The 19,180-nt window shown below is 34.4% G+C and overlaps 3 protein-coding genes across 4 annotated transcripts in view; 2 read left to right on the top strand and 1 right to left on the bottom strand.

The window, feature by feature from the left end:
• The first annotated feature begins 9 nt into the window (after nt 1–9).
• Nucleotides 10–8,040, top strand: LOC111047417 (Werner syndrome ATP-dependent helicase). Its single transcript, XM_039434641.1, has 7 exons — nt 10–393; nt 1,088–1,203; nt 2,007–2,157; nt 2,985–3,070; nt 4,046–4,187; nt 4,818–4,916; nt 5,809–8,040. The coding sequence occupies exons 1-7, from the start codon at nt 346–348 to the stop codon at nt 5,908–5,910; spliced, it is 744 nt and encodes a 247-aa protein (XP_039290575.1). The 5' UTR covers nt 10–345; the 3' UTR covers nt 5,911–8,040.
• Nucleotides 8,041–8,646: 606 nt separating this feature from the next.
• The window catches only part of LOC111047411 (sodium-independent sulfate anion transporter), a 33,038-nt gene continuing 22,504 nt past the window's right edge, over nt 8,647–19,180 (bottom strand). For both annotated transcript variants that reach the window (XM_039434639.1, XM_022333162.2), the window contains exons 6-12: nt 19,011–19,178; nt 17,961–18,122; nt 16,825–16,965; nt 15,204–15,349; nt 14,016–14,195; nt 12,901–13,063; nt 8,647–10,071 (exon numbers count right to left, since the gene is read on the bottom strand). In XM_039434639.1, coding sequence (XP_039290573.1) covers nt 9,980–10,071; nt 12,901–13,063; nt 14,016–14,195; nt 15,204–15,349; nt 16,825–16,965; nt 17,961–18,122; nt 19,011–19,178 — 1,052 coding nt within the window. In that variant the 3' untranslated portion in view covers nt 8,647–9,979. The remainder of the gene's footprint in view (nt 10,072–12,900; nt 13,064–14,015; nt 14,196–15,203; nt 15,350–16,824; nt 16,966–17,960; nt 18,123–19,010; nt 19,179–19,180) is intronic.
• The window catches only part of LOC111047410 (putative leucine-rich repeat-containing protein DDB_G0290503), a 54,233-nt gene continuing 46,026 nt past the window's right edge, over nt 10,974–19,180 (top strand). Inside the window, exon 1 of the transcript XR_005572067.1 lies at nt 10,974–11,395. The gene's annotated coding sequence lies outside the window, so the exon portion shown is untranslated. The remainder of the gene's footprint in view (nt 11,396–19,180) is intronic.

The following is a 19,180-nucleotide window of genomic DNA, read 5'->3' as shown; positions in this document are numbered from 1 at the left end:
TATGTAAGTCTTCTTTACATCAGTCTGTTTTTGTTTTGTTTTATTATATTTTGCTTGAAAACTTATTAGGCTATTGCTTGTTTTATGTACATGATAACTGAAAATACTGTATATTATAGAAAGACTTTGCTTGCTACTTGGTTATTCATGTGATAAATAACACCCTTCATACCACCTTGAACCTTTACAACTACATATTCAAGTTTTGGTTTATTTAAATTAATTTAATTGGTCTTCTTCTTTGAAAATGTCTGGAGTTGTATGAAGAGCTTTTATTATAAGTTTTTTTATCACTGATCCTTGCTTTGTCTGAAACTTTTACCAAATTTAATAATTGTTTTTGGTATGGCGAGTCGAAAACTGCCTGAATGGATGTGCAATTCAAAAGAAAAGGTAAATCAAGACATAATTTGTTGAGTGTAGATTAGCTTTGTAGCATTCATTTTGATGCCTAACTTTAATATTGGACTAGTATAATTTGTAGTGAAACATTTGACCAATGTTATTCCTGGGTCGCTAATACTTGCATAATTTGCTCCATATCATAAACAGTGCAGGATCACTCATAGCCAGTAAGCATATAAATGCACTTTGAGTTGCAAAGAGTCTAACAATTTTTACTCATATTAATTGTTTACGAACTTTTTTCTGCCTACCATTTTGACTAACCAATTTATATTATAAGAAAGAAACGTTGTACACTGCAAACAATACACTGGGCAAGATGTCGCTGCCTGTTATGTTTTTCACAGCCATCTTTCGCAGCCTCAGGACATCAGCCTTGTGACCCCACAGGAGCAATCCATAGGTGATGTAGCAATGTAAGAGCGCTTGATACATCATTACAAGAAACTTCTCAGTCACCAGGCTCTACATCTTAAGCAGCAGGAAGCAAATGCGGGAGAGTCAGCTGCTTACCTGCTAAAACCTGCTGTTAATGTCTGACTCCGGCCAAGTTTGAAGTCTAAGACAAATTAAACCCACCAGATTCACTGGATTCTGAGGGTCTTGTAGTAGCTCTCTTGTTACACATGATAGTCATGTTATATTGACCCTTCAAAATTATTAAAATAGTTTTGTTTTGCAGGGTACATCTGAAATTGAAACCAGTAGACCATCTCAACTTCTCAAATTCACAGGAAGGATAATCTTCATCAAAGACGGTGACGAAGCAGGCTTGAACCATGAGCTTGGCTTACTAATGTAAGTTTTTCAGTTTTGTATTTTAAACAACTTACCCTCACTTCTCATTTTTCGCTACGTCTATTTGCTTCCGTTTTCTCAGTTCATTGTGTTCTGATTGGTCCGTGCAAATGAACGTTCATTGTTCACCCTACAGTCCGTGCAAATTACTTCCGACTTGGGATGGACATGCGCCGCAGAGAAAGCATACAGCGGGAGGGATACAGAGGCGCGATGTTGCCGTTTTGAAGCGGCCAGCGATCTCCAACTTCTAGTGACTGTTCGTGTGCTCATGCTACAAATGCGAAGTTCCCTGTCTGAAATCGGTCAAACTACTGACAAATTGGCAACTGCGCTTCCACCTATCACTCTATTAATCACTGTAATTGGCTGATTTCTCTGCGCTGCATATTCCTCCAAGTCTGAAGTAAATTTGCACGGACTATAGCGCTCTTATCTTCATTTCATATGAAGTCTTCAGAAATCTCATGACTATCGTGAGAATTCTTCTTCATTGCTTTACTTCCCTAACTAACTTTCACATTTCTATAAGTCTCAAAACTTATAGAAAAACGTGTTATTATAATTTTCTAGCAGTTTTATTAATATTGCTCTTATTTTTTCAAGCTCCTCTGATTAATCAATCAGATTAAGAATTCAATGATTAGAATGTCCGAATTGAAAAATCTGAATAAATATTCATTCATTTTAATTCTACAATAAATCTTCTAAATTATGTTCCCAATTGATTGTTATATATTCATCTATTAATTTCTCAAATTATAGCTATATCTTATCATTTTATTTATATATTTCAATTTCAGAAAAAGAATAGAAACTTTTCACGAAGAAGTTGGAGAAAAATTCGCTGTGGGCTTTGACATAGAATGGCCTGTTGATTTGAAACGAAGATTCTTTGGAAAGGTTTCACTTATGCAAATATGTCCGGATGAAAGTCTTTGTTACATAATTCAGGTAATTTCCCATTCAATGTTCAGCATTACAGTATTGTACTATTAAATCTAAATCAAGGATGATTCCACATCAACAACAAGGCATACGAATTCACTTGTTCTACTGAAATGATTCTTGTTGAATGAGCTCAATCATTTGATAAAAGGTCTTGAAATTGTCAAAACGACTCATTTATTTAAATATCAAAAAATAATTGATGGAGCAACAACCGAAACTACTATCTTGCTATTTATACAGGGATCTTCCATTATAATATTTCATACATTCTCTTCATCTATTACCATACTTGTGGGATATATGGCGTCATAAATCAATAAAGCTATCATAAAACACTGGCCCGGTTGTACAAGAATCTGTTAAATTTTAACTGTTATTAAGTGACAATTCCCTAAAGACATTTCCCGCTTCTCTGATTGGTTCTCATGGCATTCAACAGTCATTTAATTACCGTTAAAATTCAACAGACTTCTCTTCAACTGACCTTTTGCCTTGTGGGTATTGTCTCCTTCATAAAATTTTGTAATATTCTACTTATTGTAGCATCATTCTTACGTCTGTAAAATTGGGTGATATCCTCATGAGTTTTCTGTGTAATGGATTGAGAATAAATTAGATTTAATTTGATTTCAGTTGTAATATACTTAACTCATGCATTTGATACTAATTAATTGATAGTATGAAAGATCACTTTCATAGATTCAATGATCTTGGATAGATCTTTCTTTTGGGACAGTAAAATAAACTCGTCTGGAATATTAGACAAAATCAACTCTTTATAATCTATCCATTTTTTATTTATTATACATCTTATTTTGATTTTGTTACAGCTTGGAAGCTACGAGGTGTTACCTGAAATTATTCAAACTTTTATGTCATTACGAAGTGTGATACTAGTCGGCAATTGTATCAGGAAGTACGTATATTTATATTTATTTAAACAATTATCTCGTAGCTAGAGTATTTTCTAGATAAAATTCAAGATTATGATTTTTCCGTGGCAATAAAAATCAAATTTTCCTATAGCATTCTCACTGTTTGTAATAGAGAATTGATTTTTCAGTACACTTTTCCTAACTCATGGCTTCAACTCTCGCAATCTTGTGTATATTTATATCAAATTTCATGAACATCTTCCAATGTCTCTATTTTTCCCAACTAATCTATCATTTATTCCATAAATTCCTCTCTTCTGTAGTGATTCATGCAAGTCGTTATTTCAAGCTCTCATCATGAGTTATAGAATGTTCTTAGTATCAGAATGATGCATGAATACTAGTAATTCTGTGAACAGTAGACCTCGCGCTCAGTAAGTTACATTGACCTGTTGTTATGTTTTCTCAAAAAATAATTTATCAATTTAAAATGTCTAGGAAAAATCCTAAATAAACATAGAGCTTTCTGTCCTATCGTACCGTGACGTGTCGTCTCGGAATGTGAGTGTGAGCGCTGTTATCAGGTCTGGCTGCAACTGTCTACAAAGTTGATGGAAAGATACATTTTCAAGATGTTCGATGTTTTTGAACGGGTAGTATTATAGTCCACTAAACAGCTGACTTATGATGAATAATTCTATAGTCTGATTTTTACTCTAATATTGGCGTATGAAGGAGGCTCCTTTATCCTTTTATATTATCCTTGAAATGCAAAATTTCCAAAAACCTTGTATATACGTCGACGCGCAATTTAAAAAGGAACATACCTGTCAAATTTCATGAAAATCTATTGCCGCGTTTCGCCGTAAATGCGCAACATATAAACATTAAAAGAAATGCCAAACCGTCGACTTGAATCTTAGACCTCACTTCGCTCAGTCAATAAGATATTTCTAATTGATCTGTAATATCTCAACCAACTTAAGGCTCCTAATTTTTATTATATTGTTTTGCAGCGATGTATGGAAAATCGGTCGTGATTTTCAACTTTCTCTAATAAACGTTGTTTCAAAGAACGTTCGAGATCTTGGAGTTTATGCAAATACTGTGATCAGTCCTCCACAAACTTGGAGTCTTCAGAACCTTGTCCAGTATTGTGTAAGTATTGTGTTTTGAGGTACTGAATTATATTTTTTTAGATTTCTGCACTTTCCCTTATAAAATGACCAATATGAATATTATGAAAAATCTAGTAATAATTCATTTACTTGTCCGTAGTTGAATAATTATTGAGATAGTTGATCTCATGAAAAATTGAAAAATAAATTTGGGATAATCCATTCCTTATTTGCATTATTTACTAGTTGAATCTTATCTTTTTCTGTCAAATTTTATTAATAGATTTTGAAATGACAGTAAAAACTATTGTCGATGCCTATGTTTTTATTTTGAATACTCATGACGAATGAAATTCCTACGCTACTCATTGACCTACTACTTATAGAAAGAAATGAAAGAGTCTGAGTTAAAAACTGATTTTCTAACAATTTGTGACATAATAGGCTGAAGGTTATCGAACGGTTCTATTTTTCTCTGTTTTTTTTTTTTCATTCAAACACTGTTTACTTTCTTGCAACTGTGTCTTTTCTGTTTACTTCTGTCTTTCCTAATTCATAATTCTAGTTTTTTTTGCAGTTCTACTTTTTCCGATCCTAGTCACTGTCTACTTTCTTGTCTTTTCTAATTCCTCATTCTTTTTTGTTTCTAAGCTTTGTGATCTAATTTCAGCTGAAAAAAGATCTGGATAAAACAGAGGAAGTGAGATTAAGTGACTGGGGAAAATCATTGACGAAACAGCAAACTCTATATGCAGCAACAGATGCCTATGTGAGTGTAACAATTTTTTAAACTTTCAATTTTTCACTTCTTCTGCTTCTGAAAAAGTGTTGCAGATAGGGACTCAAATAGAATATATTACTATACTGTACAAAGCTATTTTATAACTGTAAGGGAATGTTTCGTATCTGTCTCATAATATTACTGTATCATGAAATCGGATAACTTGAACCATTTGCTAGAATTTACTAACCACGTCGAGTGTATGAGAGCTCTTATCCTAGAATACAGGATTTTGAAAAAGGCTCTAGATCTTTCTTTAATCAACTTTAAATCTATATATAGTACTCTTCAATGTTTGATTCCATTACGAACTGCTTGTTAAATAATCACTTTAATATACCTGACTGCTATGTCGTAATTAATTGTTCAAAAGTGACTATATATTTAGTGTTTTCTTTTTGTTTACTAACAATATATTCATACCAAAATAAGTTTAGGACTTCTCAAACAAAAAAAAAACAGTTTTATTGTTCATTCGATACATAGTGATCCATTTATTCGATTTTTCAACAGTATTTTAAACAATAATACAATCAGATTTCAATGTAATACTACTCCAGATCAGCTTAAATTCAGGTTTCTCTTTGTCATGTATATCTCTTTTTTTTCTCTTCATATGCTCTTATTAGAATAAATTAAGTCTAGAATTCACAAAAAAATATTAAATACTTCTTTCAATCTTAATTTAATGTTCAACTCTTAGAAGTCCGGATCAACTTTCAGCTTAAATTCAGGTTTCTCTTTCTCATGTATGTCTCTTTGTTTTTTCTCTTCATTTACTCTTATTAGAATAAAGCAAGTCCAGATTTCACAAACAAATAGTAGATACTTTTCAAGCTATAATCTTACTTTAATTCCCAACTCTTTATTTCTTTTCCAGGCTTCCCTCCTAGTCTACAAGCACTTAAAACAACTAGAAACCAAAAACCTGGAGATTTTAGCTCGTGCTACTATGAAAAAAGCCACAGTTGACCGCAGTTAACTATGTCGCAGTTAACCTCAAAACTTGTTCGTTGCTGCAATCTGGGCAGCATTGACTTTGGATCTGCTCTCAAACTTCAACGGTTTGCTGCGGACAAAATCCGTGAAACTAATTCACCCGGTGTTTTACTACTGTTAGAACATACCCCTGTTTACACCATAGGTATACGTACACAAGATTATACCAAAGAAGATGAGATAAGACTGAGGAAAACGGGTGCTGAGTTTTTCAAGACAAACCGCGGTGGACTGATTACATTCCATGGTCCAGGACAATTAGTTGTGTACCCTATATTAAACTTGAAACATTTCAGGACTAGTATGAAGTGGTACATTTGTTCCCTCGAAAAAACAGTGATAGATACTTGTGCTAAATATAAACTGAACGCAGCTACGTCCCCTCATACCGGCGTTTGGATTGGTGACCGGAAGGTATGTGCTGTAGGGGTGCATGGTAGTAGGTACATTACTAGTCATGGTATTGCTCTGAATTGTAACACGGATTTGAAGTGGTTTGAAAGTATAGTTCCTTGTGGGATTCCTGATAAGGGTGTGACGTCACTGAGTAGGGAACTGGGTAGGGAGGTGGGGGTGGGAGAAATAGCGCCAAAATTGTTGGAGAGTTTTGAAAAGTTGTTTGATTGTAGAACTGAGTGTTTGAAAAATGTTGAAGATATGTAATTTTTTGTTTGAGTACAGAACTGAGTCTTTGAAAAGTGTTGAAGATTTGTAATTTTATTTGATACTGCTAGAAGTTGACAGGGGGTTTGAATGGTTGTTCCTATTTTCAACGTTTCTTTTCAATTTCTTATTTGAATCTTATGTAAATTTCTCATTTCTCAGGGTTGTATAAAAGTAATTTCGTGTTATATTATTAGTTTTTTTTGTTTAAACCTAGTTGGTTACCTTTTTAAAACTATTGCAGGGTAAAAGAAAAGAGACGGGGTGCTCCCTGTGCACTGGGCTATTGTCCCCAAAAGATGCATCCTCTAACTCTCGACTAGCATACTTTATTGTCCTCTGATTCCGCTTCATTAGTGGCCCCGTGTGCTTTCTTGAAGACAATTCTAGATGGTAGGTGGTAGCACAAACTTATCTATTACTTTGCACCTTACATCTGTTACTTGTATAATCTGCAATTATTGAATGTGAATCAGTGATCAAGTACTTGTAATTATTCTATCATTCCCAATCGTTTATTTTATGAAACTCAACTTGCTCACAAGCTGTATACAGACTAACTTGTGTTACATACAATTCTATACTTATTGAACGTACGATTGTTTGGCATCATTTTAAATTCTATTAGATTTAACACAACTTGGCAAACATATGATGTGTATCATGTGTTTGTCAAGTCCCATTCAATCTCGTAGAACTTATAAGGACGGCTAACAAACGTCCAAAAATCGATGTGGGCTTTACACACGTTTGACTAAATTAAATTTAGTACAAATGTTGTACTTGTCATCGATAGTAATGAGTGCGTTTATCCAATCACTGTATGCTACCACTGGTTTACAGCTGAAAGTGCCTTCAAGTAACCACACTGGTCCTCCAATATATTGCTCGGAGTGGAAACCTCAACAATAGACCACGAAAATGTCGAAATTCAATAACAATAGGTGACCACTGAAGGGTCTCTTGAACTTCTATCTGTCCATCCATTGGTTTTGGAGGCCCCGTCTAATTTCTTTAACCCCTATTGCATATTGTATTTATCTTGAGATAATTGATTCAAGTACATTCTGAACTCATTGCAAATCTAGGGCTCGGTTGCTCAGAAGCCGATTAAATTTTAATCGTAATTAATTTTACGAGAACCAATCAGAGAAGGCGTTTTTGAAAAGACGACTTCTCTGATTGGTTCTTGTGAAATTAATCACGGTTAAAATTTAACCGGCTTTAGTGCAACCGGCACTGTCTCTGAAATATTCTAAAACTCTTTCTTCAATGTGTGGCATATTGTATGAGCCTTCTCTCATCTTGAGATTTTTCTATGTACCTATTAGCATAGAGAAACAATAGCGTAAGTAGATATCCCATGATATAGAGAATTTATGTCGCAACTTTTACTGTTATCTCAAGCCGATTACTGTCGATTATTGTCAATTTTTACTGTTTTGTTGGGGTGATAGTGTATGAATGGCACAATTTGAGAGACTACCAGCGTCACACAGCTGCATAGGAAAGAACTATATGAACTATCGGCTTGGGATAACAGTAAAACTTGCGACATAAACGCCCTATACCATGGGATATCTAAGCTATCGTTTCTCTATGCTATTAGCTTCTTGACTAACTGTTTTTTTTCTGCAAGCTATTGCTTATTGTTCCTATCTTTATATTATTAACATCTCATTCATCTAATAATTTTAATTCATCCTTCGAAAAATAGTAGTCCGAATTCATGTTTCAATTATATGCATGTAATACTCAAGTATTGTAGGACTATTTCTTCTTATTCCCTTATAATAAGGCTAGTATTGGAATTTGTCTATGTGTCTCTCTATGTTTCTATCAAATATATAAATAAATGTTAATATTAAAATACTCAACTTAAGCATGACAAATGACAGTCGCAGTAAACTTTACACTGGACCAAAAATCACATACAGTTTGTTTCAATAGAAAGGGTAGCAGCATTATATATGTCTAGGTTTTATTTGTATATTGAGAAAATACGATATTTGGGTCAGAAAGCTGAAATAAAATGCTTTAAAATAATACTTCATATATAATTATCAAGAGGTTGTATTCTTAATTTCCAATGGCTATAGTGACATTGACATAGTGACACTGTAGTTAATTTACTAGAAACTGGCTGGAGTTTTCAGGATGCTTTAAATTCTCGTCTTCATTTAATATTGTCAGTCAATCTATTATATCAATCATTTATTAATATACAGAAATATAATTTAATAGTTACTACGAAAAAACATTCGCTCTAAATTTTAGTCCTTAACGATACTAATTATCTGACTTAATTCATTCTTTATTGATTCATACAAAAAGTACATCATCAAAATTTACTTGTTTATAAAGTTATTCTATTTTTTATCTCATTATTTCGTGCCTCAGGTCTCACATTATTTGTGTTTTTAGTTATATTTCTATTTACAATGAGGATTTAAGCCTGCGATAATAAGTTATTCTCTGTACAATAAAATTTACTGTTATTAGATGTGTAGATTAGGAAAACAATTTGTTAGCATTTAAAGACTATTGTCTTATTTTCAGAACTGTTGAAACAGGTGAATTATAAAATTACATTTTTACATTCTACTTGTGTCGTTTTTTCCGGCATCTTCTCTCTATTTTCTCCACTGTTTTTGAAAAAGCTTCTCATTTTTCTTACATTAATCTATTTTCTTCATTCATCCTGCTTCTCATTCTTATTACTTTAATCTATTTTCTTCATTCATCCTAATGTAATAAAATCCTGCATTCATCTAAAACTCTCAAGAATGAGCTCCCCAATTGATTATAAATTATACTCCGTACAAAATTACTTTTGACTTGGAAAATATGTGGCGCAAAGAAACGGAGGGAGATCAGCCAATTAAGCCCCGCACACACACACATCGATTTTTGTTCGTACGATATTTTGCCGTCCTTATGAATTCTATTAGATTGAACGTAACTTGACAAACATCATCTGTTTGAAATCATATGTTTAATCTAATACAATTTATAAGGACGGCAAAATACCACACGAACAAAATTCTATGTGTGTGTGCAGGGCTTTACAGTGATGGATAGAGTCATAGGTGGAAGCGCAGTTGCCAATTAGAATCAGTCGAGTCAGTGCTTACAGAGAGGAAACTCAGTAAGTTTAACATGAGCGCTTGAATACTCACTAGAAATTACAGAACGCTGGCCGGTTCAGAACGGTGACATTGCCGCCGTTGTATCCCTACCGCTCTAAGCCCGGTCAATAATTATGCCTAGACACTATTATGCCCATTTTCTCAAAGCTTAGTCAAGACGTTTAAACATGATCAAGACTCTACAAGTGTACACAGGAATTATCTATAATACTCAAACAATGTCGCATAGTACATAGTTGATCAGAACCTTGTCTCTTCTTTCTGTTTGAAGGTTTCTTCCAATATTTTTTGTTTTATTGGCTCTGTTGTGGAAGTTTTGAGGATTACTTCACCTGTAACAAAAATTTAAAAATTATACCGGGTGATTAAAAAAGGACTTTACAACTTTGAAAATTAATATAAATCTTATTGAGCAAGTTACACAGCTGGTTTTGGTGTTGTTATAAAGGAAAACACTCCAAGCTTTCACTCGCGTAGTCCCCTAGTGCCTGGTCGCGCCGCACACAAGCGCTATTGGCTGCCTTCACTGGACCCGAGCGTGCTAGCTGTGTGTTTTGGTTTGAAAAACGGCATAGTGTACCTTGATATGTTGCAAACATTTTTGATCTTTATAAAAGTGTTTTCATAACCTCATTTGGACTATTTTTATCAAAATTAGGGAGAGGAACAGTTTTGGGTTTATTCTGTTGATTCTCTCCCAATCATTAATTTGATGTTGTGATTAAGGAATGATATCAGAGATCGATGAGGATGACCGAGAACGAAATGTTTTCTTTATGCAAGATGGCGCACCACCACATCTGACTGACGTGAGGGATTTTCTTAATAACCGCTTTCCAAAACAGTGGATTGGCCGTAATGCGCCAATTACGTGGTCCCCTCGTTTCCCAGACTAACACCACTGGAATTTTTCTGTGGGGTTTCATAAAAGATATGGTGTATGTACCTCCTTTGCCAGCCACTCTACCTGAACTTGGATCAAGGATTTGCGCTGCTGTTGAGCAAGTTACACCTGAAATGCTAGTGCGAGTCTGGCAAGAAATCGACTATCGATGGGATGTCTGCAGGATAACCAACGGAAGTCACATAGAAAATCTTTAGTTCAAGGTAAAAAACTTGAAGTGTTTTCCTTTGGAACAACACCAAAACCAGCTCTGTACCTTGTTTAGTAAGATATGAATTTTCAAAGTTGTAAAGTCTTTTTTGAATCACTCGGCATTTCTCACAAAATTCATGCAATTTTCATCTTCTAATTTTAATAATCACTTTTAAATAGTACTCAAATGACGACATATATCTTTGAAGGATACTCCAGATATGGTGGCCCATTAGAATCTTCAATGCAGAACTGTGGGGAAAGACCAACCAAGAACCCCTGCATATAATCATCCGGAGAAAGAAGTGGGGATGGATAGGACACACACTGCGCAGACCACCGGGTGACATTCAAAGACAGGATTTGGAATGGAACCCTGCTGGGAGAAGGAGAAGGGGACGACCCCGTGATACATGGAGAAGAGATGTGCACAAGGAACTGAAGGATGCGGGAAAGGAATGGCGAGAGATGAAGGTTCCAGCTCAGAATCGTGTGAGATGGAGGCTTGCTGTTGGTGCCCTATGTTCCACTAGGAACAAAGCGGATTAAGCAGTAATTAAGTGAGTAAATTACGACAAAGCAGTCTGGTTATCATGATAAAAAGCTATTAGCTACTATACTCTCGTTTGTAGAGCATGAAAAAGGGGGTGTGCTGGCAAAATACATTGTAGTTCTGATTTCTTTAATATGTTGTTTGGATACATAGGAGGCGTCCAAAGACAATTTTTTATGCAAAATCCCTCAGAGAAATTATAGAGCAAAAAACGTTAGTTAGAAAAACGTTTCATTTAGGTTTCTAGATGCACAAATGAGTATTTCACTATTATCAATATTATAATAGAAGAAGTTTTGAGCAATAGTCTGTTTTTTACTTTCCTTGCCCTATTACCATAGGTAAGGAAAGTATTGCTTTCCAAAAAAAATTAAGGTACCCCAATTTCTAAATTTCTATACGTTTCAAGGTCCCCTGAGTCCAAAAAACTGGTCTTTGGGTATTGGTCTGTATGTGTGTGTGTGTGTGTATGAGTGTATGTGCGTCTGTATACACGATATCTCATCTCCCAATTAACGGAATAACTTGAAATTTGGAACTTGAGGTCCTTTCACTATAAGGATCCGACACTAACAATTTCGATCAAATGCAATTCAAGATGGCGGCTAAAATGGCGAAAATGTTGTCAAAAAAAACAGGGTTTTTCGTGATTTTCTCGGAAACGGCTCCAACGATTTTGATCAAATTCATACCTTAAATAGTCATCGATAAGCTCTATCAACTGCCACAAGTCCCATATCTGTAAAAATTTCAGGAGCTCCGCCCCATCAATGCAGATAGATTCCAAATTATCAGGCTTCAGATACAATTGGAACAAAAAAATCAAGTGGAGTAGATTCAGCATGAAAATCTCTACAATTAATGTTCGGTAACATTTTTACCTAAAATTGAAAATAAGCTTGAAATTTGAGAAAATGTGATTATTCAATTGCAAATTATTGTTGATTCTATTAAATCATTCACTATGAAGAGATAGCAGACCTCATGTGTGTCTCCAGCGTTATTGCCCTGTCACCAGCTGGCTCAAATCTTTGATTAGTAGACTTGAGATGCGTCAGGTGACTACTAGGAACCAGGAACACTGGTTCCTGACTACCAGGAACACTAGCGTCAGGTGATCAATTTTCATAACGGCAAGGAAAGTTGTGTGAGTGCGCCACACCAGATTTTTTCTTTTCCGTCTATTGTATTGTTTGCCCTATCCAATAAATAAATTAATATTCTTATAAATAATAATAATATCGTGTGTCTCAGGTCTGGTATCATCAGAGTTTTCAGGTCGCAACTGATCAATTTCAGGGCCTCTGACATGACCTAACGACTGCTTTTTAGGCAGCCGGGACCGACGGCTTTAAACTATATTCAACATATTCTTATGACTTCTCCGGCAGAAGGATCCTTTCGAATGTTCTGCCTCACCGTAAATCAAATGTCACTTTCTCTCCTAATCCACTATAGTGTAATATTAAAGAAATTCAGTAATATTTGACGTTATGACTTAATATTACTTACAAACAAAGTCTTCTGCTAGTATGGTTTGTAGTTCCAATTGAGACATGGCAACTTTCAGCTGCGGACACAGGTTTTTCACAGAATGAACCATTTCTTCGTTTGCATACAACAGAACTAGTTGCATTTTCTGATTTCTGATATCCTTCAGCATGTCTTGAAGTCCCTGCAAAATATTTATTTTCAATTTAAGAGAAAAATATTCATTCTTTTCAAATCAGGGAATTCAAAGAAAATCATAGAGTTGAAAGATAAATTTTACAAAATATAGCCTATATTAAAATTCATATCAAGTAATTTTGCTTATTAACATTTTAACAAATTGAATAGAAAAACATATAAAATTTGAAGGGGATATCCATAATTCCATGGATATTCACGAGTCCCTTCGCATGAACTTCCAAGCTTCTCCACGTCAACAAATTAAAACGTCATTCGATCTATTCCAAGGTACCTAGAATACAGGTACGGTACCAGCTAGAAGAGTTGTACACAAGCACACATTAAATTCAATTGATTTCAAACACCATCTAATCATCAGCCTGTCTCTAGGTCTGAGTCCAATATACGTTCTTGAAAAAGCTGAGATAACGCAGAAAAACGCTGGAAAAACTCTGAATTTAGGTGTATCTTTGGACTTTTTTCAAATCCGTTCTTAGTAATCTAATCATCAGCCTGTCTCCAGGTCTGAGTTCAATATAAGTTCTTGAAAAAACTGAGAAAACGCAGAAAAACTCAGAATTTAGGTGTATCTTTGGGCTTTTTTTCAAATCCGTTCTTATAGTGAGCCTCTATAGATGGCCAACTGAACAAGCCTGCCAAATTTGAATGTACTTGGTCAAGTAGATTTTTAGTTCTGTTGATTATGAATGAGTGAGTGAGTGAATTAGTGTCAATTCGCTTTTATATAGATGATTTAATATAAAAATGAATATTATAACTATTTAATGAAAATTATCACCAGCAAAAGTACAACTTTTTGAAATCTAAATATCAATATTTTGTATTTGTAATATTCTGTATTAGTTAGCCTACTTGTAAGTACTCTTTTCAGTTTATACCTGAATAATATTGTTACCTATAATATTGTTCAATGATATAATATGATTTATTGTTACCTGAGCAGCAGTGAAATCGATTTTTGAGATATGCGAGCAGTCGAAAACGATTGTTCTAGTTTGGATTCCCTCCTCAGTTTTGCTGAAGGTCTTGTTGAATATTTTGCTCCTCACGTGATCAACTGCTGGGTAAAGAAGACTGCCTCTTGGGATTACCATCCAGTAAGAACAATTTGTATCCTACATAGAAAATTTAATTGAATAACAAAACATTTTATAATAATACATTGAAATCCATTTCTGAGTCCAATTGTGTGGAGATGTTTCCTGAAGAGACCGTGTTCATTTATCAGGGCAATCAACTACCAACAGGGCAAACTACCAACTACCAACTATCAACAGGGCAAATAACCTGACCTCTACCCAGTCTCACCAGTGAAGCAAGAGCTTGCGTCTGCCAGCAGCCTTTTGCCAAGAGTGCTTGACCAGGGTGACCCTGTCATTGCTGGTGATGTAAGTCTCTGGACCATTTACTTATTGTATGGAAGGCAGTTGTTTTGCTTATGCCATATCTTGGCTCTGGACCAAAGAATGGTATACTGGAACCCCGCTTGGCAAGCTCATCTGCACGCTCGTTACCTCCTATGCCTACATGGCCAGGTACCCAACCAAGATGCACAGATTTGTGTATTGCAAGCCTGCTGAGTGTTTTATGGCACTCCCACACCAATTTAGACTTGGTGGAGGTGATAGAAATGAAAAATTGAGGAAAATGCTAGCCTAAACGGATGAGTTACGTTAGTTAACATTTGCTAACGATAATGTAAAGTATCTCAAGTAAATATAATATAACTGTAAATTATTCTGTTGCATATCCATACTTTTTCGCTGTTAAAATTTAACTTGAATTTTAAAAAACACTTTTGGAGTGGAAATGCACTTACTTTGGTAGTGACGATCGTTTCGACCTGTTGTTGGTCATCATCAGACTGTCCTCGGACGGTCACTACCAAAGTAAGTGCATTTTCAATTTTTTTTAATTCAAGTTGTTTTTTTTAAATTCAAGTGTGAATTATTGTTGATTAATTCCAGTATAAATTGATATTCAGTAGTATAATATGACAGTAAGTAAATAAATATATCAGAAGTAAATAAAATTACACTTGAGCTAGCAGAGTTGAAGTGATAGAATAGACTCTATTAATAAATAATATTATTATTATTCAGCAAAAAATAATTTATACTTACCACCACCCTTTCAACATTGATTGAAGGTTTTGCAGTATGATAAAGCAGAAAAGCGAGATCCATTAATATGCCAATCAATAAACCCACCTCAACTCCTAAAAGCAGGCAGGAAAAGAATGTCACTGCTACTGGTAGGAGATCATATTCTGAAATTGAAGAATTATTAATATTAGAGTAATAATTTATCAGGCCTAATATTGAATGAATCAATCAATTCTATAGACAACAGTCTTCAATAAAAAACATTAATACTCTTAATTGAATCATACTCTATTAAGGCAATGCAATTGAACAAAAATATAACATGATTTCAAATTCAGTTTTAGTTTCATTTAACGACTTAAATTATAATTTTTCATTATATATACCGTGAGTTAGGCCTATATTAGTTACACTCCGCTTTTGAATAGAAAAAATGAGTTTCACACTTTTGACGTGACAACGTCTTATAAATTGGTTTGCCGGGTGACACTTCAAGAAACTGCGTTACGTTCCCACGTTATGCGCTCACAATGAGAGCTAGTGAGAGCGTTCGTTTCGGTTCACGGTAGTCTGGAAAGAGCACGAATAGGAGCAGTGGCGAGCAACCAGCAGCGACCCGAAGCATTCAATATCAATAATACATATCAATAATCAGTTCAATATCAAGGATACAGACACTGTCATTATTTTTTGTTACTTGAATTATTGTATTGACCAATACATGAGGATTATTCACTCTTAAATAGACATCCTAGACAACTCGGTTATTACTTTCCTTGCCCTATTACCATAGGTAAGGAAAGTATTGCTTTCCAAAAAATTTAAAGTACCTCAGTTTCTAAATTTCTATGCGTTTCAAGGTCCCCTGAGTCCAAAAAAGTGGTTTTTGGGTATTGGTCTGTATGTGTGTGTGTATATATGAGTGTATGTACGTCTGGTGTACACGATATATCATCTCCCAATTAGCAGAATGACTTGAAATTTGGAACTTAAGATCCTTACACTATAAGGATTCGACACGAACAATTTCGATCAAATGCAATTCAAGATGGCGGCGAAAATGGTATCAAAAACAGGGTTTTGCGCGATTTTCTCAAAAATGGCTCCAACGATTTTGATCAAATTTATGCCTAAAATAGTCGTCGATAAGCTCTATGAACTGCCACAAGTTCCATATTTGTAAAAATTTCAGAGCTCCGTCCCATCTATGCAAAGTTTGATTTTAGATTTCCAACTATCAGGCTTCAGATTGAGCATGGGAATTCCTACAATTCCAGTAAAATTTTCACCTAATATTCAAAATAAGCTCGAAATTCGAAAAAATGTGATTATTCAAATGTAAACTTGATGAGAGAGGCAACTGTTGGTTCGAATGTACCTAGAATGTATTCTAGGCACCTAGGTTGATTCTTTTAAATCATTCACTGTAAGAGATAGCAGAATTGATCTCGTTAGCTGATTGATTTTAAATTAGAATGGAAATTTTCATAACGGCAAGGAAAGTTGTGTGAGTGCGCCACACCAGATTTTTTTAATCGATTAGAACATCTTTATTTATTTCCAAAATCCTTCCCATATAGGCCTAGCAATGAGATTCTATTCATGAAAAATAAGAGATTTAAATGTTACCAGTACTTACTGTTAGTTGACCATATTGGTTTCAGTATATCTATGTCCACCATATGGAGAACTGCAGTTATGATTACGGCTGCCAAGCTGGCCCTCGGTATGAAGTAAAAGTATGGCGTTAAAACTCCTAGGGCAAGTAGTACTAGAATACCTAAAAAAATATCTCATCTTTATCAAAAATTAATATGGCATTGATACTCCTAGAGCGAGTATACTAAGTACTGAACTAGAATACCTGCTACAAAATATTTAAAAACGTTTAATTCCTTATATTCAATCGATTAAGTATAAGCAGTTTGGAAACTCTTTGGTCAATTTATGCTATAATAATTCTTCCTTGTTCAATATAGAATTTTACTGTCTAGTAAAATCCTTCCACTTTCAATCATGAGAAATTCTTGCTTATAAACGTCAATATTAAAAGCTGATGCCAAGCTTTTTATATCTATAATCTTATACCGTTTCTGTAAAAATACAGATATAGTCAGCTGATTAAAAGTGAATTGCTCATGTTCGCGGCGCGTATATCTGTACCTTTAGATACCATCTTACAATAGACAAGTTATTCATTTTTCAACATATATTTTTATCCTAGATTCTCAACTAGTTCAGGAACAGAATTTAATATTTTTCTTCTATTCTCATGACTATTGATGATTAGCATATATTTTTCAGATATTTTTTGCATTGAAACTCATAGAAAAAAATAAAATCTTGACCCCTGACTAATTTATGAATTAATGACAGACTCAGCAATAAGTTAAACTTGTCAAAGCGTGTACAGTATTCTTTATTTATTACGCACATTTAGTTGGTCATTCTCGCTTTAGCATCATCAGCCTATATTGGACACAAGAATAGACAGTTAATATTACATCAGAAGTACCGCTATCAGCTATCTTTCATAGAAGGTGGTGGCAAGACAGAGAAACGGCAACACTGTTCTTCTATCTTTCTCCACTGTCATTATAACGTGGACCTCACAACAGGTACCAATATACATATATTATATGCATATACAAAATGTAACTGAGTATTATTTATTAGTGATTCTTAATATTGAATATTTTTGAATCACCAATTTGACACTTATCAGATATGGTTTTGTATAAAATGAGAAGAATTAAGAGTGAAATGTATCCTTACTTGTGTAAAGTCCGCCGAAAGTTGTCCTCACTCCGCTAGCATTGTTGACAGCAGATCTAGAAAAGGCTCCACACATTGGCATGGACTTGACGAAGGATCCAACTATATTGGCGAGTCCCAGAGCTATCATCTCTTGTGTAGCATCGGTACGTCCACCATCAGCTGGACGGACATCAAAATTTGATAAATAATCGTGAAAAATTGACGAAATCAATATAATAGTGTAGCTCTATTATTTATTATATGTAGCAATATTATATTGTGGCTATATTATATGTGAATGGATAGGCTTATTTGTAGAGGAGGCCAAGGATCACATCGGCCTGTAGCGCTTATAGTGAGTTCCACGTTATAATGTCAGTGGAGAAAGATAGAAGATCAACGTTGCCGATCCTCTTTCTTGTCAATGTCTTCTATAGACGGTGACTGATACAGGTTTATTAATGTAATATTAACTGTTAATTCACGTTTAAAATAATAAATAATATTTGATTGAGCAAAAAATCATATTTTTAAATAATTTCATAATGAATTTTCATAATTAAGATGAAATATTTTGTTGATTATTAATTCTACATTATTAAAAGAAGATCTGGCATCAGAGCAAAGCGAAAAAGAGAGTGCTATCTGCTTTGTTGAATGATAGACAAGGATAGCAATAACATTGCTTGAAGAAATATACTTCCTTGTAGAATAAATAATATAATAGATTATTTTTAACAAGAATGAACAGTTATATTACATCAGATATACCAGTATCAGCTATATTTTATAGAAGGCAGTGCCCTTCTAGTATAGCCCTTTAGTATTTATAAATAGTAGTTTATTTTATATTCTATAGTATTTTATAGTGGCAAGGTAGAGAAGCGGTAACGCTGTTCTTCCATCTTTCTCCACTGCCATTATAACGTGGACCTCACTATAGGAGTAAGTAATTTACTTACTGTTGTAAAAATAAATCAATATGAAAAAATTTATTCCAGTCACTAAGTGAAATGAGGAAAAATTGTAGGTGGGTTTTTTTTTTAATGGAAAACAAAATAGACTCACAGAATGCTTTGCTGAGTGCCAAGTTGCTGACAATTGCTATAAGTGGGATCACCAGCAATCCAGATCCAAGATCTGTTGCCATCTCCAAAAAACCGACTGTTTCTCCATTTTCATCCAAAGTTTGAAATGGCGGTGGTGCTATATTCGGAAGACCTGATTGTATTTCTCCT

This window comes from Nilaparvata lugens, chromosome 8, assembly GCF_014356525.2.
Source record: "Nilaparvata lugens isolate BPH chromosome 8, ASM1435652v1, whole genome shotgun sequence".
NCBI classification, from domain to species: Eukaryota; Metazoa; Arthropoda; class Insecta; order Hemiptera; family Delphacidae; genus Nilaparvata; species Nilaparvata lugens.
Note: the sequence above shows the minus strand (reverse complement) of the source record. Positions and strands in the feature narration are given on the sequence as shown.